At 45.6% G+C, this 27793-nt stretch overlaps 1 protein-coding gene and 1 long non-coding RNA gene across 11 annotated transcripts in view; both read right to left on the bottom strand.

The window, feature by feature from the left end:
• The window catches only part of LOC106566953 (histone-lysine N-methyltransferase PRDM16), a 421112-nt gene that overhangs the window by 51566 nt on the left and 341753 nt on the right, over window positions 1-27793 (bottom strand). For 2 of the 10 annotated variants that reach the window (XM_045693324.1, XM_045693332.1), the window contains exons 6-12: window positions 23143-23344; window positions 22802-22967; window positions 16229-16382; window positions 11562-13248; window positions 4795-4882; window positions 717-928; window positions 315-392 (exon numbers count right to left, since the gene is read on the bottom strand). In XM_045693324.1, the coding sequence (XP_045549280.1) occupies window positions 315-392; window positions 717-928; window positions 4795-4882; window positions 11562-13248; window positions 16229-16382; window positions 22802-22967; window positions 23143-23344 (2587 nt within the window). The remainder of the gene's footprint in view (window positions 1-314; window positions 393-716; window positions 929-4794; window positions 4883-11561; window positions 13249-16228; window positions 16383-22801; window positions 22968-23142; window positions 23345-27793) is intronic. The other 8 variants (XM_045693333.1, XM_045693334.1, XM_045693331.1 and 5 more) reach the window with 8 other exon arrangements.
• Window positions 6629-9531, bottom strand: LOC106566957 (uncharacterized). Its single transcript, XR_001319980.2, has 3 exons — window positions 7293-9531; window positions 7044-7176; window positions 6629-6934 (listed from the first exon to the last, which is right to left on the bottom strand). It is a non-coding gene; the product is annotated as an uncharacterized lncRNA (long non-coding RNA).

The raw sequence follows: 27793 nt of genomic DNA on the forward strand, positions 1-27793 counted from the left end.
GGTCTCTATAAATGGAGGCCCTGTTTTCCCCAGGGCACTATTACAACCCGACATTGTCCAGGACCATTCCCCCATCCCTCCCTACCACCCTATTCCCTCACTCCACGATATATATGTATATATCATTATGCTGTGTGTGTATAGCCGAATCAGCACATTTGAGTGTGTGTATCCGTTACGAAGGCCTGTTTTGATTGCCAAACGAGGAGGAATACATCAGGTGGGAAGGACGTGATGTCATCATTGGTTGACTGGGTGGAGTAGGCCTCTGTCAGCGGTATAGAGGGATGGAGGAGAGAGGAGGAATGGCTTACCTGTAGGGCTGCTCCCCTGTGTGTGTCCGTAAGTGCCTGGTAAGATTAGCTGACCTGGGGAAGATCTTCCCACAGTACCTAGAGAGAGAGAGAGAGAGAGAGAGAGACAGAGAGAGAGAGAGAGAGACAGAGAGAGAGAGAGAGAGAGAGAGAGAGAGAGAGAGAGAGAGAGAGAGAGAGAGAGAGAGAGAGAGAGATGGGGGAACGGAGGGGGAGAGAGAGAGAGAGAGATGGGGGAACGGAGGGGGAGAGAGAGAGAGATGGGGGAACGGAGGGGGAGAGAGAGATATGGGGGAGCGGGGAAAGTGAGAGGGGGAGAGAGAGCATGGCTTGAATATCTTATATTGATCCCATATATCTTTTTTTTAAGTTGACAAACAAAAATCGCTGGTGGGTGCCTACCTGCAGGTGTAGCGCTCCTTGCCTTTGCGGAGGATGGCGTCGGAGAGGGAGGGCGGCGGCGAGCGGAAGTTGAAGAGTGGGTGGGCCGAGTGCTGCAGCAAGTTGGGCGGGGCATCCAGTTTGAGGGCGCCAAAGCTCTCCAGCTTCTCCGTCATGCTCTCCATGGCTGACATCTGAGGTAAAGAAGGTGTACCATGGTAAAGATACTGTAGCTGTAGATAGGGGAAAATGTACAATCATGTTTTAGTAACGAACTTAACTGTTTCTCAACAAATCAAATTGTACTTGTTACATGCGCAAATCCAACAGGTGTAGACCTTACCGTGAAATGCTTACTTACCTTCACCAACAATGCAGTTCAAGAAATAGAGTAAAGAAAATATTTACTAAATAATCTAAAGTAAAAATTTAAATAAAAAGTAACAATGAAATAATAATAATGAGGCTATATAGAGGGGGTAACAAATCTACGTGCGGGGGTACAAGTTAGTCGAGGTAATTTGTACATGTAGGTAGGGGTGAAGTGACTATACATAGATAATAAACAGCTAGAATCAGCAGAGTACAAAACAAATGGAGGGGGGGTTGTCAATGTAAATAGTCCGGTGGACATTTGATACATTTTTCAGAAGTCTTATGGCTTGGAGGTAGAAGCTGTTAAGGAGCCTTTGGACCTAGACTTAGTGCTCCGGTATTGCTTGCCGTGCGGTAGCAGAGAGAGCAGTCTATGACTAGGGTGACTGGGGTCGTTGACCATTTTTTAGGGCCTTCCTCTGACACCGCCCAGTATATAGGTCCTGGAGGGCAGGAACCTTGGCCCAGTGGTGTACTGGGCCGTATGCACTACCCTCTGTAGTGCCTTGCGGTCGGAGGCCGAGCAGTTGCCATACCAGGCGATGATGCAACCGTTCAGGCTACTCTCCATGGTTGCGCTGTATAGCTTTTTGAGGATCTGGGGACCCATGCCGAATCTTTTCAGTCTCCTGAGGGGGAAAAGGTGTTGTCGTACTGTCTTCACGACTGTCATAGTGTGTTTGAACTTGAAACTCTCGAACCATTCCACTGCAGCCCAGTCGATGTTAATGGGGGCCTGTTCGGACCTCCTTTTCCTGTAGTCCACGATCATCTCCTTTGTCTTGCTCACATTGAGGGAGCAGTTGTTGTCCTGGCACCACATTACCAGGTTTCTGACCTCCTCCCTATAGGCTGTCTCATCGTTGTCGGTGATCAGGCAAACCATTGTTGTCGTCAGCTTTTTTTTCTCCACAATTTCATGGTATCCAATTTTTAAAGTCTTGTCTCATTGCTGTAACTCCCGTACAGACTCAGGAGTGGCGAAGATCACGCCGTGCATCCTCCAAAACACAACCCAACCAAGCCGCACTGCTTCTTGACACAATGCCCACTTAACCCAGAAGCCAGCCGGAGGAAACACCGTACACCTGGGGACTGTGTCTGGCCCGCCACAAGAGTCGCTAGTGCGCGATGGGACATGGACATACCTGCAGGCCAAACCCTCCCCTAACGACGCTGGGCCAATTGTGCGCCGCTTCATGGGTCTCCCGGTCACGGCCGGCTGCGACAGTGCCTGGACTTGAACCCAGAATCTCTAGTGGTACAGCAAGCACTGCAATGCAGTGCCTTAGACCACTGCACCACTTGGGAGGCCCTTGTCATCAGCAGACTTAATGATGGTGTTGTGGTCGTGTTTGGCCACGCAGTCGTGGGTGAACAGGGAGTACAGGAGGGGACTAAGTACACATCCTTGATGGGCCCCAGTGTTGAGGATCAGCGTGGCAGATGTGTTGTTGGCTACCCTTACCACCTGGGGGTGGCCCTTCAGGGAGTCCAGGATCCAGTTGCAAAGGGAGGTGTTTAGTCCCAGGGTCCTTAGCTTAGTGATGAGCTTTGTTAATGAACAGCATTCTCACGTAGGTGTTCCTTTTGTCCAGGTGGGAAAGGGCAGTGTGGAGTGCAATTGCGATTGCATCATCTGTGGATCTGTTGGTGCGGTATGCGAATTGGAGTGGGTCTAGGGTTTCCGGGATGATGGTGTTGATGTGAGCCATGACCAGCCTTTCAAAGCACTTCATGGCTACCGATGTGAGTGCTACGGGTATGTAGTCATTTAAGCAGGTTACCTACACTTTCTTGGGCACAGGGACTATGGTGGTCTGCTTGAAACCTGTAGGTATTAAAGACTCGGTCAGGGAGAGGTTGAAAATGTCAGAGAAGACACTTGCCAGTTGGTCTGCGTATGCTCTGAGTAAACGTCCTGGTAATCCGCCCCGCGGCCTTTTGAATGTTGACCTGTTTAAAGGTCTTGCACAGGCTGCACTCTTTTGTTCCAGTCGCACATTAGGCCTTGATAAGTTAATTGAATCACAAACTGTGTTGGCAAGGGGGATGAGTGCCTGGTAGCGGGGCCAGAGAGAAAAAGCGAGGGAAGTAGGGAGGGAGGGAAGAAGGGAGGAGTGCTGTTGAGAGGCACCATCCTGACCTATCGCACAGTTGCAGACACGTGAGGAGCCCCCTGGGATTTGCCAAAAACAGCTTACATCCTTCCTGGTTTGAGAATACAACAGGGGACAGATGTGCTGTCGTAATTTATTTATTTGCACTGAATCGCCGTTGGATGAATTTGTGAATGAGCGATCCCATCATTGTGTTGTGATAGCTGGGTGGACTTGAGGCTAGATGGTTGGGATAGCAGAGGGCCTCCTATAAATAGGCCCTCAAATAAATAGTGCTTGGACATCTTCTGTCCCAGAACTAGTTGAAGGTTGCTTCAACAGGCCATTCATGGCTGTTTGTTTGCACAGTACTTCTTTAAGGTCTGCACTATGTCCTTGAGCATTTCTGTGTGCACGCTCCTCGCTGACAGTGTGTGAGTGCCTCGCTAAACTTCACCCTTATCCTAACACTAGCTCTTAACCCTAACCTTAACCATTACCCTAACCCTTATTCTAAACCTAACCCTAACAGTAACCTTAGCAAGCAGTTGCTTATTAACAGATAGTTTGTTGATGGTATGACCATCTGTAGAGCATCTACAGATGGACTATTTGGACTGTCCAAATACATATCATTCTTGTTATTGCCACTGAGAAGTTGTTTGGTACGTGAGAATGGTTGGAAGGGTTCGGTGACCATCCAAGTAATGTGGTATGATTTTCAAATGGGTGACGTGATAGCAGACTTTTTACCTTCTGTGCAGTAAGGTGGGAGGCGGTGGAATTCTGAGGAAGAAATTGTACGGAGCCCTTGAGAAATAACATTGGGGTTTCAGGACCGTTGGCCTCAAGCTTTGGGAGCGTTGTGGGAATGATGTGCAGGACAGGAGGGTTTCAGGAGTGGGTTTGTGGGAATGTGGGAATTGTCATAGTGCAACTTGTTGGGACAAAACCAGATATTGATTCTAATAACATGCCTGAGAGTTCAACTTGGTCACCAGTTTTCTCAATCTGTCTCTACTCATCTATTCAAAGTCATAGATGAACACATCTATGATCAGTCAATCATCAACCAGTCAGTCAGTTACTGGGTTTGTCCGGAATATGTCTTTGCTACTACCTACTAAAACTACATACTGTGTAATAATTGTACTACATACCTTTTAGAAAGTACTGTTTAGTAAAAACGAATGCACTAAGCAACAAATATCAACATACTAGCATCCTAAGAATGCATCATCTAATGTTGCATTGATTCCCACAATTCGTTCCAGTGCGTCCCCTTATCTCATTAACAGCTGATTATCAGCAATTAAACATGTGAGTCTGGAAAGACGATTATCTTCCTCAAAAGTGTGCAGCAAATTTTACTAGATGAAAAACCAAATTGAGTATAACATCCTGGCATTTTAAGCATACTCTAATTTTGAAATTTCACATACTGTAAAATGTTCAATTTTCTTATACCTAAAATGCCTATTTACAACGCAAGTATGGGTATTCGGACACCCATACTTGGTTGTCTCTGTGTGTGTGTGTGTGTGTGTGTGTGTGTGTGTGTGTGTGTGTGTGTGTGTGTGTGTGTGTGTGTGTGTGTGTGTGTGTGTGTGTGTGTGTGTGTGTACCTGTGGATGGAAGAGAAGCGAATTGGCCCTCAGGAACTTCTCCTTCAAAGCTCCTACAGGGTCCAGTAACTTCCTCTTTTCCACCCTGCTAGACAGCAAGGACAAGGGTTACGTATGAAGGTCAGAGGTCAACTGGAAAATGTGCACTACTTCACACAATACATTCCCATATAATATCATTATAATATTGATAATGAAATGTGCCACTAATCATACACTTTTGATCCAAAGCAACTTACAGTTAAGGGCACAGTGAGTTCATACATCTTTAATATATGTATGTGATCCCTGAACCTACAACCTTGACCAATGGCTACTATGCACTTGGTGGTGTTCTTGTGTGGACATTGGAACATAGCCCTTTTCTCTTACTTCATGATCGGAAAAGTTCAGTCAGAACACTGACATAGAGATTTGGAAATATTATACTAATATTGTATGTATAGTGGGGTCTGAAATTATTGACACCATTGATAAAGAAAAGCAAAAATAATAATGACTATTTGCCCTCAGAACAGGCTCAATTTGTTGGGGCATGGACACTACAAGGTGTCGAAAGCATTCCACAGGGACGCTGGTCCATGTTGACTCCAATGCTTCCCACAGTTGTGTCAAGTTGGCTGGATGTCCTACTGCCATACCACCATACCCCGTTCAAAGGCACTTCAATCTTTTGTCTTTCCCATTCACCCTCTGAATGCCACACATACACAATCCATGTCTCATTTGTCTCAAGGCTTAAAAATCCTTCTTTAACCTGTCCCCTCCCCTTTCACTTGGATTCACCTGGTCAGTCTGTCATGGAAAGAGCGGGTGTTCTTACTTTTTTTCTCCATACTCAGTGTATATTGTATCCTAAAAATATGGGAAATTACTTTATACTAATAGAATTGCTCAGAGAAAAGGATCTTGTTTAAAGGGGAATTACACACACTAATTTGGCCTCATGTTTTTGGGCATGCTGGGAACTGCACACGCTGATTTCGCCTAGTTTTTATTTGTTTTGCTTCTCAAGAAATTCCGACGGCTATGACAGAAGCCAAACGTGAGTTGGCTTGGGGGTGTGGATTGATGTAGGTGTGTCTTGGGTATGTCCTTGCCACCACCAAGACACACCCATCTGTCAGAACCTTGTCCGCAGCTGTTTCCCCCCACTCAATCACAACAAACAAACCTCAGGTTGAGTTCAATAACTACAGGCAGATGTATGGTGAGATGCCGGAGGAAGCTTTGCATAGGTTAGTAGCCTACAAGGTAATATAAGAAGAATGCAATTGATGAGTTTATGTAGATATTCTAAACTAAGTGTTTTGATAATCTTCAAATGTAGTAACAGGTCGATGTAGAATAAACCCTTTACATCCCGTGTCAAACTCACTCCACAGGGGGCTGGTGTCTGGGGGTTTTCGCTCTGAACCTTGGTACTTGATTGATGAATTAAGGTCACTAATTAGTAAAGAACTCCACTCACCTGGTTGTCTACGTCTTAATTGAAAGGACAAAACTAAAACCTGCAGACACTAGGACCTCCATGGAATGAGTTTGACATCCCTGCTTTACATAATACCATAAAAGCAGCGTTCTGCTAATATAACAATGTGCACCTTTCACCTTTCATTGTCATTCCCAGCCGATACAGATACTGTGCCTATGTGCATTCTGTCTGGTGGTAATGGGGCTACCTTGGCAAACATGTCAGGGTGGTCATACCTCCCTGTGCGGTGTCTTGTATACAACAGGAGTTCCCTGATCTGGGTGAGGAATACACAGGGTTTCTCCCTCCCCATATTTACTGATACCATTCAATTCAATAATATAAAAAGACAAGTAAAAGTTGTGTCTAGTAAAATTTTAATTTCGAGTGCCAGGTCCCTCTCCATTTAGAGACATCAGTATCAAGCCAGTCTGTCAGTCTGGACTTCATCACATCATCTTGCAAGTCTCCATGTGCTGCCTCCATACATGTTTCTGTGAACACATACATAGAGTCACTGTTCTATTACCAACGGCAGTTTGGATAGGTCATTTCTGACACACAAACAGGTACTATGTTGAAGTTTGAGCAGGTCAGATAAAATTATGGTCTCCCCATCAAACAACGAGGCTGGCGTCTGGCAAAAGCATCTACAGTCCTTTCCATCTGTAGAAATAGGCAGAGTTGAGGCAGAGTTAATCAGTGACACATGGAATGAAAAAAAAGGGTGTTGCAAATACAGGACATTTCGCTCTACTGTATTACTAGTAATCACCTTCAGTCCCACATTGTGGATGTGTTGAGTGCCAGGTCTCTCTCCATTCAGAGACGTCAGTATCAAGCCATCTGTCGGTCAGGACTTCATCACATCATCTTGCAAGTCTCAGTGTGCTGCTCCATAGATGCATCTGTGAACACATACCCACATATTCACTGTTCATGTATCAATGTCAGTTAGGCTAGGTGATATATGACACACAAACATATACTATGTTGAAGTTAAAACAGGTCAGACTAAACCTACCTAACTCTGTTCTCCCCATCGATGACCGTTGGTGAACAGGCAAGAGGTGAGGCTGGAGGTGAGGCCTTTGCCACCGCCCAATTGATGGGTATGGCAGTGTAGATCAGCTCCTGGCCACTCAAAGATACGGGTCGGTCATACACAAACAGAGCACTGATTACATGATCACTGGTGGTTATGATTAGCACGGTGGAACCAACCTGATCGCTGTATTCACCTTTCTATTTCACTTCAGATATCATGATATGCATACACACGCATACACATAAACACATAAATCAGGCTGGTTCCACCAGGCTAGGTTATCAAGGTGAATTGGGACAAAACTCGAAACTGTTTTCACCAACCTTATTCAAGACAACGTTTCACAAAACACACTTTACCATTGTCGATGAAGCCGTCTGTCATCAGGGCAGTAACTCAAGATAATTCTAGGTAGTCACTAGTTACCACAGCAAAAGTCATAAAGGCTGCCTATTTCTACAATTTCTCTTCTTAAAATGTGATTTTAAATATAACCCTAACCACCCTGCTATCATTATGCCTAACCCTAGACTTAAATTAAGACCAAAAAGCTCATTTTTGTTTTCATACATTTTTACGATATAGCCAATTCTGTCTTTGGGGATGTGGTAACTAGTGGAAACCCAAATTACATGCTTTACAGACTGTAGCTCCAGATTGGATGAGATTCAGGCCGCTGAAGCCGTACTGGTTATTTGTTCACTGTATTAGTCAGACTTACATGCTGACCAGACTGCTTGTGTGCATGTTGAGTTTGTCCACTCACACCAGACGCGATCTGGACACTCAGTTTGACAAACAAACTCTGAACCAACTATATTAATTTGAGGACAGTTCAAAAAGCATTAAACATGTATGGCAATTTAGCTAGCTAGCTTGCTGTTGCTAGCTAATTTGTCCTGGGATATAAACATTGGGTTGTTCTTTTACATGAAATGCACAAGGTCCTCTACTCCGACATTTAATCCACAGATAAAAGGGTAAACCGAGTATGTTTCTAGTCATCTCTCCTCCTTCAGGCTCCTTCTTCTTTTTTGGACTTTATTTGGCAGTTGGCAACCAACTTTAAGGTGCATTACCACCACCAACTGGACTGGAGTGTGAACCTCAGTTCATCTTTCAATCACCGATGTGGGTATATGCTCCTAAAAACCAATGAGGAGATGGGAGAGGCAGGACTTGCACTGCATCAAGCGTCACAAATAGAACTAAGTTCTATTTTAGCGCCTGGCCACGCAGACGCTCGCGACCAGTGTGGGTGCAATGATTGAATAACATGTATGTGTACATTTATTTTGCAATGATCGCGCATGCGATGCCAGCGGTGTGGTCAGCGTGTTAGACATGGGTTAGCTACCACTATAGCTGCATCCATTATTTAGTCTTGCCCTAGACAATATAGAATACACTTGTATGAGTTACGAACTAACTTGCAAATCCAACTTGTAGGCTAACGTTAGCTAGCTAGCCTGCCTCACGACGCTAGCTTTAAAAAATGATAACGTTACATAACCAGCACTATCTAGACAATACACTCGTATGAGTTACAACCTAACTAAATTGTAGAGGTAGCTAGCTAGTTAGCTACGCTAACGTTATCTAGTCTGCTTCGCTAACTAACATTAGCTAGGCCGCCTCGCTAGCTAACAATAGCTAGCCTGCCTCACTTTATCAAGAGATGGCTACCTAGCTACATAATCAGTAATAACGTTATCTAACGTTGTTAGCTAAATTATACAAGAGAGGCCTTTATATTCCAGTATCTCTGGTTATACTCACCGCCACCGGTCGTTGCACACCAAGCTAGCATTACTGGTGCAGACAGTTGGGGACAGACGAACTCCAAGCATCTATTCTGACCGCACACTAGGGTCCTTCGGCAGGGCATGCTAACCATAGAACTTTGGCTGTGGAGGTATGGTCAATCCGTATAGGCCCCGTGATCCTTTGAACGCGTTGGGGGCGATGAAGCCCCATTCAATGACGGGAAGCAAAGTGGGCAAAGGGGCAATATGCACGTGGAGCTTGGCAAAAGGGTGCATGATTTGTTGACATAATTATAATCCAAACCTAACCTTCATTTATTTGTTGTCACGCACTGAGGTTTCAAACAAAAATGTTCCTATTTACACTTTGTTGTCAATTTTGACACTGTAATATATGATAACGGCACTGAGCTTATTTCTAAAATATTTTATGAGTTGGAGAACACATTGGGAGGGATGTTAGACCATTCCTGCATACAGAATCCTTCCAGATCCTTGACATCCTTCATCTGTGTTTATGGACGGCCCTCTTCAATTCAAACCAACAGGTTTTCAATGAGACAGAGGGCCATTGCAAAATGTAGATTTTGTGGCCAATTAACCATTTCTTTGTCGATTTTGCTGTGTGCTCGGGGCTATTGTCTTGCTGGAACATTCACTTGTGGCCACGTTTCAGCCTCCTGGCAGAGGCAACCAGGTTGTTTAAAATATCCTGGTTCTGGGTAAAGTTCATGATGCCCCATAAGCAAAATAGCCCCATAACATCAAAGATCCCCCACCATATTTTACAGTAGGTATGGGGTTATTTTCTGCTCATGCATTCTCATTTCATTTCTACGCCAAACCCACCTCTGGTGTGTATGGTCAAAGAGCTCTATTTTCAAGTCATCCCAAAAAATGTCAACGACTGGAGTTTGCTAAATGGCATTGGCACTTGGATTGCAACCTGTGCTTTGGGCAAATGACATGAAAATATGTCTCTGGCCACACACACCAGTGGTGGGTTTAGCGTAAATAAAAATTTATGAGCAAAAAACAACCCCATACCTACCGTAAAATATAGTTGTGGATCTTTGATGTTATGGGGCTATTTTGCAGTTCACTGGTCCTGAGGCCCTCATGAACTTCACCCAATATCAGGACATTTTTGCCAAAAACCTGGTTGCCTCTGCCAGGAGGCTGAAACTTGGCCACAAGTGGATCTTCCAGCAAGACAATAACCTCAAGCACACATCAGAATAATCAAATATGTTGTTAATTGGCCACAAAATCCACATTTTGCAGTGGCCATCGCAGTCTCCTGTGGTTTGAATTGAAGAGGGCAGTACATAAGTGCAGACGAAGGATATCAAGGGTCTGGAAGGATTATGTATGGAGGAATGGTCTAAGATCCCTCCCAATGTGTTCTCTAATCTCATAAAACATTTTAGAAAAAGGCGCAGTGCTGTTATCCTCGCAAGGTGAGGTATTGAAATGTATTGAAAACAGGAGTGTCAATAATTTTGACCCCTACCTTTTTGAGAATTTTCGTTTGCACAAAATCTCTTTCTCCGAGAAAATGTATTAGTATAAATAATATAATTTCCTCCTTTTTTTAGCATACAATACCTACTGAACAAAAATATAAATGCAACATCCCACAATTTCAATGATTTTACTGAGTTTCAGTTAATATAAGGAAATCAGTCAATTGAAATAAATTCCTTAAGCTAATGGATTAATCTATGAATTTCACATGACTGGGCAGGGGCGCAACCATGGGTGGACCTGTTAGGGCATAGGCCCACCCACTTGAGAAACAGGCCCACGGACTGGGAAGCCAGACCAGCCAATCAGAATTTGTTTTTCCCCACAAAAGGGCTTTATTACAGACAGAAATACTCCTCAGTAAGCCCAACTACCCCCTTTTGCTCCCCAATTTAGTGATTACGATCTTGTCTCATTGCTGCAACTCCCCAATGAGCTCAGAAGAGGCGAAGGTCGAGTCATGCGTCCTCCGAAACATGACCCGCCAAGCCGCGCTTCTTAACACCTGCCAGCCAGCTGCACCAATGTGTCGCAGGAAACACTGCTCAACTGATGAGCGTTGTCAGCCTGCAGGTGCCCGGCTCACCACAAGGAGTCGCTAGAGCGCAATGAGCCAAGTAAAGCCCCACCGGCACAGAATTTGTGAGAATTAAGCTTTTTGTGCGTATGGAACGTTTCTGGGATCTTTTATTTAAGCTCATGAAACATGGGACCAACACTTTACATGTTGCGTTCATATTTCTGTTCAGTTTATCTCAGTATTTGCATTATTCATTTTATACAGTCATTTTTGCTCATCTTTATTGAGTTTGTCAATAGTTTCGGACCCTGCTGTATATTGTGTATATATAGCCTGCATATTGAATATAGGTTGTAACATGAGTTTCAACTTCAGTTGCTTATCTACATACAGTGTCTGGTGAGGACTCTGGTCTCCGTGGGGCTGAAATACCTGTATATTGGGTCCATGAAGAAGGGCGAGGGCTTGGTGTAATGCAGGGAGGGCTGCTGCTGGGGCGGCTGGGCCAGGGGCTGCTGGTGCTGTGACAGCAGGGGCTGGTGGAGGGGGTGGCCCGGTGGGTGCTGGGTGTGTTGGTGCGGGTGGCTGCCGGGGTGCTCCTTCTTGCGTTGGTTCTTGCGGCTGGACGGCTGCTCAGGGGCCACTACCCCGTTTTGCACATCCCGTCTGTGGCTGCCGATGCTGAGGTCCAGTGGCTGCTCCTCATCCCCCGGGAGAATGAGGGGGGTGTTGCTGCTACCGCTGGGTGGGGTCAACTTGGCGGGGGCCGGGAGTTTCGGCTTGGCCTTCTTTGGCTTGGTGGTGAGGTCGAAGGGCGATGGCTCTCCAGTGCGAGAGACAGCCATTTTGTGGGGTGGCGGATGTTGCGCACGAGGCGACTTAGGCTCAGCCTTGAAGAACATGCCGGGGTTGAGGGCACCGGCCCGCTCGGTGAAGGGATAGAGGGAGTGAGGGAAGTTGGGTAGGAACTGGAAAGGGAACATGGATTGGCAGGGCAGCGAGCCCATATTCTTCTCTTGCAGGCCCATGAGCGCAGGGCCAAAGTACTTCTCGGCGATGGAAGCGATGGCCTTGATGGAGTCGGTGGCAGTGGTGGCCCCTGTGGGGGGCAGTGCCTGCTCGTCCGGATGCGGAAAGAAGGAGTGCTGGGAGGCGACCGAGAGGAAGGAGGGCTGCTCGCAAGCCAGGTTGACCGAGCTGGACACCGCCGACACTGAGCCGCTGCTCACGTTGTCCGGCCGCCCATCCTGACCCACCCTATCTGTCCCCACCATCCCTCTAACGCCTGCCTCCTTCCTTCTCTTTGTGCCGCTGATCCGCTCCCGTTGTTCCCACTCACTCTCAGCGTCGCTGTCTAACTCTGAACACGAGGCGGTGCCGGTGGTGGTGTTCAGGTCGGTGCCGCTGGTGGTGATGACTTCCTCCAGGTCGCTGCCGTCCGACACCTCCGACATCTTGGCTTTGGCCTTGACTTCTCTGTACGCCAGCTCCAGCCTCTCTTTGTCCTCCCTCTCCTGACTGCCGAGGAGACTATTTCCTCCGTTGTTGTTGTTGATGGAGCTGATCAGAGACAGTGGAGTCCCGTCCAGGGGGCTGTGAGGCAGCTTGCCCTCCCGGCTCCCACCGTTGTTACTGTTCTTGCCCAGGGGGCTCTTCAGAAAAGGGCTGGGGGGCAGTAAGGGCGGTCGGGGGAAGAGCGAGGGGACGAAGAGACCCGGGAAGCCATGGGAGAGCGAGGGGAAGCCATGCGGCCCGGGGGAGAAGGATAGGCTGGCGTGAAGATGGGGCCGGGAGGGGAAGTAGTCAGGGAAGGCCAGACCTGAGTGGTTGAGTCCCGGTTGGTGGTGGTGGGGATGGGAACTGGACTTGGCAAGGATGGGGCTTATCATGGGGATGCCGGGAGCAAACAGGCCCCCGGCAGTGCCATAATGGTTCTTGCCCTCACAAAAGCGCCGGTGCTTGTTGAGGGAGGAAGTAGTGCTGAACATCTGGCCACAGTCTTTGCACTTGATCTGGGTGCGGCAGTCGGCGTGCATACGCTTGTGGCGGCACAGGTTGGAGAACTGCGTGTAGGACTTGTGGCACACCTCGCCTGGGGAGACACACAGCCCACACGGGCCTGGTTAAGCCCATTTAAACACTGTCACTAACTCAGAGTACCAAGTCAACAGTTAACACAGATACAACACTAGGCTACTTAGAAATAATATACGCTGTGTACAAAACTTTAAGATCACCTTCCTAAAATTGAGTTGCACCCCCCTGTGTGCTTAGTGAGCAAAGAGAGCATCGTTGTCTTGAAAGAGTACAACTTGTCCCGACACTTCCAGACAAAGCATGCAGAGAAATATAGGAATATGTCTTCTGAGCAGAGGGCAAGTGCATTGAAAGAGTTGCTTTCTCAGTTGCAAAAGCAGCAAGGACTTTTCACAAAACTGCATTCAGCAAACAACAGAATTGCGAGAACTAGCTATGTACTGTCCAACAAAATTGCTAAACATAGCAAGCCATTCGCTGAGGGTGAATTCATTAAAGAATGTTAAATTGACTCTGCAGCAATACTTTGTCCCGACAAGAAAGAGCTGTTTGAAAATGTTTTCCTGTCAAGACGAACAGTGACACGGCGTGTTGAGGACATCGCAGAGAATATGGAACAACAGTTGAAAGACAAGGTAAAGGATTTCACCTTGGCCCTGGATGAGAGCAGTGATGCTCGTGACACGGCGCAGTTTTTGATATTCTTACGAGGCATAACCCCAGGTTTTGAAATTACAGAGGAGCTTGCTTCAGTGCAGTCAATGAAGAGCACAACCACAAGGAACAATGAAGAGCACAACCACACACTTAATCAGTGTGTGGCAAACCTGGGACTGAGTTTTGAAAAGTTATCCAGTGTGACCACTGATGGGTGCCCAAACTTGAAAGGAAAAAACGTTGGCCTTTTGAAAAGGATAAAAGATCAAGTAGCTGAGCTGAACCCAGATCAGAAAATTATTTTCCTGCATTGCATTATTCATCAAATGATCCATGTTGTGGATACAGTGACTAAAGTGGTAAACTTCATAGGAGCAAAATCTTTAAACCACAGGCAGTTTGTCTCACTGTTGGGAGACAGAGTCGGGTCATGCATATCTCCCCTACCACAAAAACGTGAGGTGTCTGAGTTTGGGGAAGGTGCTTAAAAGGGTGTGAGACCTGAAGTCGTAGATTGCTGAGTTTTTGCAAATGAAAGGAAAGTATGTGGATTTCCTTCAACTGCAAGATGAAGAATGGTTGGCTGATTTTGCCTTCACCGTGGACATCATGGCCCTCAAGAATGAACTGAATTCCAAACTACAAGGGAAGGGCCTTTTTTGTCCATCAGATGCACAGCCTTGTCAAAGCCTTCAAGGGAAAATTACTCCTGATTTCCAAGTAGAAGCCAACAATCTCACCCACCTTCCGACACTATTAGTCTGAGCTTATCGATCTTCAGTCTGATGCAGTGATTGGAGAACTATTCAAAACAATGTCACTGACGATGTTCTATGCTTCTCTCGGTGAACAAAACTTTCCAAAGATTAGGAGTCATGCTCAGAAGATGTTTGTACTGTTTGGGTCAACCAATGTATGTGAACAGACATTTTCAGTGATGAAATATAACAAGTCAAGGCACAGATCATCTCTTACTGACTCTTACCTCTCAGCAATCCTGCGCATAGCGACGTCAGAAACTATACCTGACTTCACTGCTCTAGTCAATGCCCATCAGAGACTTCACCCCTCACACTGATTGAGTAGTTTAAATGTAATATGGGGCTCTCCCTCTTTCTTGTGTTTTTGTGCATATCCGTTAACAAGAGTTCTGTCCGTGGTGCTGAATGCACAGAATACTTTTCCCTCTGTGTAGTTCATTGCATGTTTAATAATGAAAATACCTACCAAAAGGAGAACATGGATGTGGTTTATTTCTGTGCATGTTAAAACAGTAAAATAAGTAGCATATTTGGATGTGATTTACAGTAGATATATCTGTCAACACAGTCATACACATGATGTATTATCCTGTAATATGATTCTGGCCCGCGATGGCAAAAATATATTCTAATGTGGCCCTCATTGGAAAGAATTGCCCAGGCCTGGTCTACGGCATGGAGATAGCAGGTGTTCTTATGTTCGCACGCTCACTATACATGTACACACATTGGGCCTTTTTCTCTAAAGGCTTTATCTATACAAATCACAAATCACTATGACTGGCAACATACATATCTCCACAGTGGGAAACCTACTGTTAAGCTGGTAATTTTCACAATATATTCTATAAAGTGTTGCTTGAATACAGACTACATATACATGTATATAAGCATATACACACATATGTGCACATGGGTACAAACAGAAAAGCAAAGCAGAAAGTTAAGAGAGAGAAGACAAGGTAAGGTATCATGGCTTCCAGCATCCTTTAACGGGGAACTGGAGCAGAAACTGTTGATCCACGACGGAAACCCATTTTACCCCCCTCAGAGGGAAAAACACACACACACACACACACACACACACACACACACACACACACACACACACACACACACACACACACACACACACACACACACACACACAGGGCGAAAAAAAAAAAAAACACAAAGTCGCACCTTTTTTTTTAATAAGTCCCACTAAAGATGCTCAACAAATCAGTAACATATCAGCTGCAGAGGGACCATAGACCGGGAAAGAGTGCACACTTCCTATCTTTGTCAATGCAAGTGCACCCTCTATCCAACTTAATGAGCTGGACTATCAAAATAAAGTGTTACCCATACAACAAAAAGAGGAGGAGAGGCACGGAGGGAGGAATGGAAGAGGATAACAAAAACAAGAAAAAAGGTGGGGAAGACACATAACAAAATGAAACACATAACAAAAAAAAGAAGGGATGGGGTCACGGAATTGCCTCTGACCTATGGGATTGAGTCTGCTACTGTCGCTGGCCCTGCCTGGGGTTGGAGAGAGATGGAGGGAGGAGGATGAGGAGTAGGCCTTTAGACACAGGGAGGTAGAACTAGATGTGGGTTGGCTAGGCCATGTCGACTTGGGTTGCAGAGACTCAGACTTACAGATGAAGGGCTTGACACTACTGTGAATGTGCTTGTGCTGCTTGAGGCCCGAGGAGGTGGCGAAGGTCTTGCCACACTCGGGGCAGGTGTGAGTGCGCGCCCCTATGTGCTGCGAGCGGATGTGGCGCTGCAGGTTGCTAGGGTCCGTGAACACCTGTGGGTAGGGCGGTGGCAGAAACATTTCCATTGACACACACACACAGATAAAAAACAGTTATGGTCAGCGATCGCAGTCATCCGATCACTGTGTGTTGACACTTTAAAAATATATATATTACTGAGTAAAAAAGATTATAGTGCATCTATGCCAGCTTCCCATGAAGGCCTTTGTGATGGTGGTAACATTCACCAACAACTAACTTTATGGCCAGTAGTGCTGAGCGATTAACCAAAAATTGTATTTTGGGGGGTTACTAATTGACCAAAGTCAGTTCAATTACTTGAATTCCATTAAGTTTGTTTTCTTGTCGATAGAGAAATCAAATTATTCACGAGAGAAATCAAGTCAAGAACTTTATGTGGGATGCTGGGCTGAAGGGAGGGAGTAGTTTCATTAAGCCAAATATTGAACCTAGTTCAGCGCAGAAACATGGAAATTAACTACAATGACCATAATTCATTGCACCTATTTTTTCTGGCTCAGACAAGAGGCGGGTCAGAGAGGAAGAGGTGAAGTGAGAGAATTCACTCTCGCCAAAAGCTGTGCAAAATAAGCCCAATATGTTTCTATGGGCTTATTTTGGACGTAGGCCTCCCCCCTGCCTTTGGGACAACGACTCCTATTCTTAGGGCGAAGACATCAGCATCTCGCCATTATATACAGTTCTCTGGACGCATACACTTTTACGCCATCAACAATAAATTAGATACACACAGACTGCATAGAACACATGAGAGAGGAATGTACACAACATAATGATGAGAGGGACAGAGACAGTTCGAGAAAGTATGCCTTATCTATACTGAACAGAAATATAAACGCAACATGTAAAGTGTTGGTCCCATGTTTCATGAGCTGAAATAAAAGATCCCAGAAATGTTACATATGCACAAAAAGCTTATTTCTCTGAACTTTGTGCACACATTTGTTTACATCCCTGTTAATGAGCATTTGTCCTTTGCCAAGATAATCCATCCACCTGACAGGTGAGGCATTTCAACAAGCCACTCTAAAATTAGTAGTTTTGTCACAAAATACAATGTCACAGATGTCTCAAGTTTTTAGGAAGCATGCACTTGGTTGGCTGACTGCAAGAATGTCCACCAGAGCTGTTGCCAGAGAATTTAATGTGTATTTCTCTACCATAAATTTTTGGGAATTTGGCAGTATGTTCAACCACAGACCACGTGTAACTATGCCAGCCCAGGACCTCCACATCTGGATTCTTCACCTTTTGTCACGCTCTGACCTATGAGAGCTGTTTTTTCTCTGGTTAGTTAGGTCAGGGTGTGATATGGGTGGGCAGTCTATGTTTTTTGTTTCTATGTTTTGTTCTTGTTTTTCTATTTCTAGGTTGAGTTTTGGATGATCTCCAATTAGAGGCAGCTGGTTTGTGTTGTCTCTAATTGGAGAACATATTTAAGTTGGGGTTTGTCTATGGGGTTTTGTGGGTAGTTGTTTTCCGTTTTGTGAGTTCACCTGATGGAACTGTTGGCTGTCGTTTTGTTGTTTTTGTTTTAAGTGTTATCATTAAAGTAAATATGAGCACTCTACAGGCCGCGCCTTGGTCTCCTTTATACGACCCTCATTACAGAACTACCTACCATGATTGGAACAAGTGGCGTGCCCAGGCAGAAATGGACACCTGGTCACATGAGGAGCGGATAGAAAGGAGAAACTGGACTTGGGGGCAAGTGATAGAGAGATATCGGAGCCTACCGGGGAAGAACGGAAGGCACACGGGTAGTTTGGCTGGGCCAGGACTGAGACCTGAGCCAACTCCCCGTGCTTATTGTGGTGAGCATGTGCCTGCCTCCTGCGCTCTCTCTCCAGTGCGCCTCCGTAGCCCAGTACGTCCTGTGCCTGCTCATTGCGCTCTCCCTCCAGTGTGCCTCCATAATCCAGTACGTCCTGTGCCTGCTCCTCGCACTCTCCCTCCAGTTCGCCTCAATAGCCCAGTACGGCCGATGCCTGCTTTGAGCACTCGGTCCTCAGTGCGTCTTCCTAGTCCGGTGAGACCTGTTTCAGCTCCACGATCTAAGCCTCCAGTGATAAGCGATGGTCCGAAGCCTATAGAGATGATCCATGACACGAAGCCTCTAGTGATGATCCATGGCCCGGAGCCTGTAGGGATGTTCCATGGCATGAAGCCTCGAGAGGTAATCCATGGCCTGGAGCCTGTAGAAATAATCCTTGGCAAAAAGCCTGAAGGGATTATAAATGGTCTGGAGCCTGTAGGGATAAACCCTGGTACGAAGCCTGTAGGAATAATCCATGGCCTGGCACCTGTAGAGATCATCCATGGTATGAAGCCTCCTGTGATGATCCATGGCGCGGAACCTGTAGAGATGATCCATGGCATGGAGCCAGCAGCAGCGGTCACTAGTCCGGAACCGAAAATTACGCTTCCCAGTCCGGAGCCTCCAGCGACGCTCCTCAGTCCAGAGCCTCCAGCGACGTTCACCAGTACGGAGCCTCCAACGATGCTCCTCAGTCCGGAACCTCCAGCGATGCTCCTCAGTCCGGAGCCTCCAGTGACGCTCCCCAGTCCGGAGCCTCCAGCGACGCTCCCCAGTCGGGAGCCTCCAGCGACGCTCCCCAGTCGGGAGCCTCCAGCAACGCTTCTCAGCCTGGAGCCTCCAGCAACGCTCCCCAGTTTGGAGCCTCCAGCAACGCTCCCCAGTCGGGAGCCTCCAGCGACGCTCCTCAGCCTGAAGCCTCCAGCGACGCTCCCCAGTCCGGAGTCGTCAGCGACGGTCTGCAGCCCAGAGCCTTCAGCGGCGGTCTGCAGCCCAGAGTCGTCAGCGACGGTCTGCAGCCCAGAGCCTTCAGAGGCAGTCTGCAGCCCAGAGCCTTCAGCGGCGGTCTGCAGCCCAAAGCCTTCAGTGGCGGTCTGCAGCCCAGAGCCTTCAGCGGCAGTCTGCAGCCGTTTCAGAGCCTCTGGCGATGACCCACGTTCTGGTTCCTCTGGACATACAGAAGCGGGGGGATCAGTGGGCAGTGGGGGTGCTACGCCCCGAACCAGAGCCACCGCCGAATACAGATGCCCACCCGGACCCTCTCCTATAGGTTCAGGTTTGCGGTCGGAGTCCGTACCTTGGGGGGGGGTTTACTGTCACGCTCTGACCTATGAGAGCTGTTTTTTCTCTGGTTAGTTAGGGTAGGGTGTGATATGGGTGGGCAGTCTATGTTTTTTGTTTCTATGTTTTGTTCTTGTTTTTCTATTTCTAGGTTGAGTTTTGGATGATCTCCAATTAGAGGCAGCTGGTTCGTGTTGTCTCTAATTGGAGATCATATTTAAGTTGGGGTTTGTCTATGGGTTTTGTGGGTAGTTGTTTTCCGTTTTGTGAGTTCACCTGACGGAACTGTTGGCTGTCGTTTTGTTGTTTTTGTTTTAAGTGTTATCATTAAAGTAAACATGAGCACTCTACACGCCGCGCCTTGGGTCCCCTTTATACGACCCTCATTACACCTTTGGGATCGTCTGAGACCAGCCACCCAGACAACTGATGAAACTGTGGGTTTGCACAACCGTAGAATTTCTTCACAAACTGTCAGAAACCGTCTCAGGGAAGCTCATCTGTGTGCTCGCTGTCCTCACCAGAGTCTTGACCTGTTCGGCATCTTAACCGATTTCAGTGAGCAAATGCTCACCTTCGATGACCACTGGTACGCTGAACAACTGTCATCTTCATGGATGAACCCCGGTTTCAACTGTACCGGGCAGATGGCAGACACTGTATATGGCATCATGTGGGAGAGCAGTTTGCTGATGTCAACGTTGTAAACAGAGTGCCCCATGGTGGCGGTGGGGTTATGGTATGGGCAGGCATAAGCTATGGACAATGAACACAATTGCATTTTATCGATGGCAATTTGAATGCACAGAGATACCGTGACGAGATCCTGAGGCCCATTGTTGTGCCATTCATCCACCACCATCACCTCAAGTTTCAGCATGATAATGCACAGCCCCATGTTGCAAGGATCCGCACTCAATTCCTGGAAGCAGAAAATGTCCCAGTTCTTCCATGGCTTGTATACTCACCAGACATGTCACTCATTGAGCATGTTTGGAATGCTCTGAATGGATGTTTACGACAGTATGTTACAGTTCCCGCCAATATCCAGAAACTTTGCACAGCCATTGAAGAGGAGTGGGACAACATTCCACAATCAACAGCCTGATCAACTCTATGTGAAGGAGATGTGTCGCACTGCATGAGGCAAATGGTGGTCACACCAGATACTGACTGGTTTTCTGATCCACACCCCTACCTTTTTTTTAGGTATTGTGACCAACAGATCCATACCTGTATTCTCATTCATGTGAAATCCATAGATTAGGGCCTAATGAATTTATTTAAATTGACTGATTTCCTTATATGAACTGTAACTCAGTCAAATCTTTCGCAGAGTACGGCCCTGCCTCACACAGGAAGCGGCGCAGGTCCTAATCCAGGCACTTGTCATCTCCCGTCTGGATTACTGCAACTCGTTGTTGGCTGGGCTCCCTGCCTGTGCCATTAAACCCCTCCAACTCATCCAGAACGCCGCAGCCCGTCTGGTGTTCAACCTTCCCAAGTTCTCTCACGTCACCCCGCTCCTCCGCTCTCTCCACTGGCTTCCAGTCGAAGCTCGCATCCGCTACAAGACCATGGTGCTTGCCTACGGAGCTGTGAGGGGAACGGCACCTCCGTACCTTCAGGCTCTGATCAGGCCCTACACTCAAACAAGGGCACTGCGTTCATCCACCTCTGGCCTGCTCGCCTCCCTACCTCTGAGGAAGCACAGTTCCCGCTCAGCCCAGTCAAAACTGTTCGCTGCTCTGGCACCCCAATGGTGGAACAAGCTCCCTCACGACGCCAGGACAGCGGAGTCAATCACCACCTTCCGGAGACACCTGAAACCCCACCTCTTTAAGGAATACCTAGGATAGGATAAAGTAATCCTTCTAACCCCCCCCTTAAAAGATTTAGATGCACTATTGTAAAGTGGTTGTTCCACTGGATATTATAAGGTGAATGCACCAATTTGTAAGTCGCTCTGGATAAGAGCGTCTGCTAAATGACTTAAATGTAAATGTAAATGTCTTTGAAACTGTTTCATGTTACGTTTATATTTTTGTTCAGTGCACTTTGAAGAACAAGACATGTCCCCCCCACATTCTGAAATTGCACCCCCCCCCAGTTTTATCACTGGAATGTGATACAAAACAAGGCAACAGTGTGCTTTAGGACCATGCAGACGCCTCTGAGCGGTCGGGTAGGTGTGTTTATCCGAACGGATAAAATCAAATAAAGAAATACCCCCCCACTTCTAAAACCAAAGTTGTGCCCCTGCCTGTAAACACAAATCATTTCTAATTTCAGCATGTCGTGTTTAAGTTCTGAGTTTTACGTAAATTGATTACATGTATTCCCTCGCTAGCCTAGCCTGCCTGTTAAGTTCTGTTTTGCAGGTAGCTTCTCTCTACATGTGATTTCACTTCACACTTAAGTTATCTTACATGTTATTTAGATACTAATCCTGTTGAGAATAATATTCAAGCAGGATGCGTACGTTTTCTATGTACAGTGATGGTCAGGTATTGTTCACTATGCGACTATGAAACATCGGTTAGACTCTGTTGTGCATTTACATTGCCATTTAGTCTGAGCTGCTATATAATTACATTTTTCTGTATTGTTACAGTTTTACACTGTTTCAACTATAGAACTGGAGGTTTATGGAAAGCCTATCCCTGACTCTGGTTCAGTTCTTGATTGGAGTTTGGCTGGCTGTCAAGTTATGGTTACATACACATTAAAGAGGGCAGTACAGGGAGAAAACATAGATAACTGACTGGCTGACTGCTACAGCCTGAACAGAGATGAGATGATGACTTTAAGGAATGAAAATGAATCAAGTCATCACATAGAAACAAATAATATACACAACTGAAATATTTTATTATTTCATAGTCATTTTACATTTCTCTATTGATGTCTACATAATGTGGACCTAACAGGTGCAATCAAATATTTTAAATGTTTTGGCTATTGACTGTTCACTATTTTTGGACTTGGAATTTCCATTAAAAAGCTCTAAAATCATTGTAATGTCATTCATTTATAATGCATTTCATGTTTAAAAAAAAAAGTTAAACCGAAATACGGGCAAATTTTTTAAATAATCAAACTGGAACCAAACCGACCTCAAAAAGCACTAATCACTCAGCACTAAATGCCAGACAACCAGTTAGCTGAAAAAACGGCAAGTTATGACATTTTCGAGTCATAGCATGAACTGACATGATTAAGTTGGTACTAAATTGCATTTATGGTTGCGTTACACTAACTTAATCACAAAATTGTAAGGTTCAAATCCTATTTTCTACGCGAAAGAAGCCTGTGTTCCTGCGCACAACTTACGTGCCGGGTGTGCTGTACCTTATCGCAGTTTTCACACTCGAAGTGCTTGCCGCTGTCGTGGGACACCTGGTGGCGGATGAGGTTGGACTTCCAGTTGAAGGCCTTGGGACACTGGTCACACTTGTACTCTCGCTCCTCTGTGTGCACAATCATGTGTGTGTCCAGACTGGACAGGGAGCACAGACACAGTCATTCAGGATGATACTACTCTACAAATCATTAGTGTAGAGGTAATGGTACCACTGTGTGTGTCCGTGCGTGCTCGCCTATGTATGTGTGTATGTGTGTGCGTGTGCATGCTTGTGCGTGTGCATGCTTGAGTGTGTGTGCGTGCGCTGCACCTGTACTCGTCGGGGAAGATCTTCTCGCAGTCCTTGCACTCGTGGACAGACTCGTGGTCGCTGTCGTCACAGTCCTGCTTGAAGTCCTCGTTGCTGAGAGTGTCGGACAAGGACCCTGCGCAGCAGTACTTCTGGTGCCGCTGCAGATCCAGGGCCGAGGTGAACAGCTCCTCACAGTCCTCACAGCGGTACATCTGTTTGTCTGTGAAATTATACTATTTTACTATTTATTTTTCGGAAACGTGTCTTTTGCAAAAACAGACAACACACACCTGTAGGTTAGATAAGCTCCCTCTACACGCACGCCGCACGCCGCCAACGCGACGCACGCACGCGACGCCGCACGCACGCACGCACGCACGCATGCCGCACGCACGCACGCACGCACGCACGCACGCACGCACGCACGCACGCACGCACGCACGCACGCACGCACGCACACACACACACACACACACACACACACACACACACACACACACACACACACACACACACACACACACACACACACACACACACACACACACACACACACACACACACACACACACACACACACACACACACACACACACACACACACACACACACACAGTAAAGGTAAAAGGCTGGGCAGGATAACTACATAGCTCCCCAGCCAACATCTATCTGTGATCCCAAACTGAACACACAATCATAAACAGGAATGAGCAACCAGAAATGTCTAGCATTCAAACTTTAAAAAATATATACCTCTCACTCTCCTGTCCAAGCTAATCAAGTGTATGTTCAAATGCTTACACAACCACTCTCCCATTAACATTAGCTTTGACCTAAAACATAAACACATCTATGAACAATAAAATGTAGCCTGGGCTAGTCAGCTTTACATCTTAATTAACACATAGCTATTTACTTTTTAGTCCAGTGGTGGCGGCTGTTCAGTGGCTTCAGGCTATAGCACGCAAAGGAAGCAAAAGGCTAAACATTTGTCATTATTTTCCAGATTGATAGCCTTTGAAATACTTTTCCCAACCAAGGTCAAACCAATGGAACTGTGAGGCAGGCGATTTCAATGGCGGCTTTCTGACCTGGACACCAAGTTCAACAACTCAGGCCAAGTCGAAGAGAGGGGGAGGGAATGGGGGAGTATAGGGTGGACGTTGTCCAAGTAGAATGAGCCATGCATGTTTAGGCTAGGTTGCAGAGCCAACTCTACAGAGTGACAAAGCCAGGCATGGACCCCCCAAATAGAATTTGTGCCCCCCTAGCTTTGTTTTCTCATGAACATAACAAATAGTATATGAATTGCCCTGCCCGGTTTTTCCAATGTAGAGCTGCCGGGCCTGCCAGTTGCACAGACCAGGACAGAGGCTACAGTGCCTTCAGAAAGTATTCATACCCCTTGACTTATTCTACATGTTGTTGTGTTTCAGCCTGAATTCGAATTGGATTTAAAAAAAAAAATAATCTCAACCTCGTACACACAATACCTCATACTGACAAAGTGAAAACATGTTTTTAGAAATTGTAGCAAATTATTGAAAAGAAATGCAGATCCCTGATTCAATGTTAGAATCAGCTTTGGCAGCGATTATAGCTGTGATTCTTTCTGGGTAAGCTTTGCACACCTGGATTGTAAAATATTTGCACATTATTCTTTAAAAAAACTTTAAGCTCTGTCAAGTTGGTTGTTGATCATTGCTAGACAGCCATGTTCAAGTCTTGCCATATATTTTCAAGTCAATTTAAATCCAAACTGTAACTAGGCCACATCTTGGTAAGCAACTACAGTGTATATTCGGCCTTGTGTTTTACGTTATTGTACTGCTGAAAGGTGCATTTGACTCCCAGTGTCTATTGGAAGGCAGACTGGACCAGGTTTCCACTAGGATTTTGCCTGTGCTTAGCTCTATTCTGTTTATTTTTATCCTGAAAAACTCTCTAGTCCTTGCCAATGACAAGCATACCCATAACAAGATGCAGCCACCACCATGCTTGAAAATATGAAGAGTGGTACTCAGTGATATGTTGTGTTAGATTTGCCCCAAACATAAACATTTGTATTCAGGACATAGAGTTAATTTCTTCGCCACATTGTTTTCAGTTTTACTTTAGTGCCTTATTGCAAACAAATGCATGTTTTGGAATATTTTTATTCTGTACAGGCTTCCTTATTTTCACTCTGTCAATTAGGTTAGTATTGTGGAGTAACTACAATGTTGTTGATCCATCATCAGTTCTCTCTTATCACATCAATTAAACACTATAACTGTTTTAAAATCACTCTTGGCCTCATAGTAAAATCCCTGAGCAATTTCTTCCTCTCCAGCAACTGAGTTAGGAAGGACACCTGTATCTTTGCAGTGACTTGGTGTATTGATACACCATCCAATGTGTAATTCATATCTTCACCATGCTAATAGGGATATTCAGTGTCTGTTTTTTTTTATTTTTACCCATCATTTGCAATGCATTGGAAAACCTCCCTGGTCTTTGTGGTTGAATTTATGTTTGAAATTCACTGCTCAAGTGAGGGACCATACATATGTGTGGGGTACAGAGATGAGTTATTCATTCAACAACCATGTTAAACACTTATTGCACACAGTTAGTCCATGCAACTTATTATGTGACTTGTTAAGCACATTTTTACTCCTGAACTTATTTAGTTTTTTGCCATAACAAAGGGGTTCAATACTTATTGACTTATTAAGACAGTTCAGCTTTTCATTTTAAATGAATTTGTAAAAATTTCGAAAAACATCATTCCACTTTGACATTATGGGGTATTGTCTGTAACCCAGTGACAAAAAATATTCGAAATTTAACACATTTTAAATTCAGGCTGTAACACAACAAAATGTGGAAAAATTCAAAGGGTGTGAATACTTTCTGAAAGCACTGTATCTGAGAAGAGAAGAAAACCATGAACCATCATGGCCCAATAAATGACAACATACTAAACAGGCCTATAGATGGAGTGCAAACAGTATAGAAATCTACCAAAAAGCAATTAGTAGCCAAAAATTGTATCACTCCTGGACAACTTTTTAGCTTTAACATTCCCCTACAACAATGAAGGTGTACATTTGGCCGTTTGGAACACATGGTAAACTCTTTTACAAATTAGCCTCATTGGCTAATCTAAACAAACATAATAGGACATTTAAAAAATTGCTATTGATAGATATAGAGCGTTGCCTTATGTGATGTGTTTAAGGACAATGAAATTTGAAGCGTATATAACAGTATCGTTTCATTGCACGGTAGCCATCTGTCCATGATCCTGAATAGATGGTTACGGTATGTGGTATTTTAATGAGCGCATCTAGGGCTACCAGTCTTCATGGCGCTTTTCTTCAACATCGTGTGCTTTCTTGCGCGCAAAATGACAGTTGTGTATATGGCTGCATTTCAGATAGGCCAAAAAAACATGTTGTATATAGCAGTAGTATGACCAATACCGTGTGTAGCCTACTAAAAGAAGTAAGCAAACGTTCACTCTGTTATCATTACATTTGCATTACTGTAAAAGTGATGTCAATACTATGAAAACAACACACAGCCTCCTTTTCTCCCCCTCCCTGCTCTCTTGCTATATGGTGTGCATGTGCGTTTGGAACTCTGTCACTCAGAAAATATTGCGTACCTGGAGAATAGGCGGCTTGGTTACACTCATTGAATAGTGTTACACATTCGACAGCAATATGTAGCCTATCGTTCTAATTATTAGAGTTTAAGCTATGACGCCTGGAAGAATCTTTGATAGCCTAGTGTCGAGCTGATCTGTGCGTGATGGTATGCATAAATGATGTGTAGACCTGCCGCAGCTACCGCTGCATTTCAAATACACTTGTAGTCCTATGTCGTAGTGGGGCGCATATCTTTCTTGTTTTATTAAGCTTCTATAAAACGACGGTTGTTGATGTGTCCGGCTACGTTTCAGATCCATTTTTGTACATTTGAACAGCAGTAGGACCAATCTACCTTGTTTTATTAGGGCTCTGAAGCAATACTAGCTGTGCCCAACATCTTTCCAGTAACAGCCTTATGATGCGCTTTTGAGGCTTTATTAGCCTATGTGTTTTATTACACCGACTACGAGGCTTTGTCAAATCAAAGAACACTTCAAGGAGGAATTGAAACTTGAGGACTCGTCAGAGCCGCACCTAGCCATCGATTTCACCGCTGGAAGACATTAGACTCGAGACCTACAATGCCAGGTGAAGCGTGCAAAGAATCATTTGGCGCCATGATCTATTTAATTAATCGACCAGTAACACTCAGGAGTAGAGCGAGCAGGAGTGGGGAGGGAGGGTGTGTGAAAGCGCTCATACATGGGAGACTAATAGCTCTCTTTGAGAGGTAGGGGAACACAGTTATGTGCAGTTTAGTGACTAATCTGCGAGCATGGGGAGGTCTCGGAGACCCCTAAAGCCCCACTCCAAGTCCCAGCTCCGATAAACCAGCCGAGGAGTGCCGTGCAGCACCAAGCTCTTCTCCTTTCCTTTCCCCCTCTCCCTCTTTTCTCTTGCGCACCCACACACACGCGCACACACAGTCTACCTTTCCCTTTGACACTGGTAATGTGTCAATGTTGTTTCTGTTAGTCTCTTTCTTTTAAAGACACTCTAGCGTACGATATCAGGGGTGCTGAGGAGTATTT

This window comes from Salmo salar, chromosome ssa13 (genome assembly GCF_905237065.1).
Source record: "Salmo salar chromosome ssa13, Ssal_v3.1, whole genome shotgun sequence".
Lineage (NCBI taxonomy): Eukaryota > Metazoa > Chordata > Actinopteri > Salmoniformes > Salmonidae > Salmo > Salmo salar.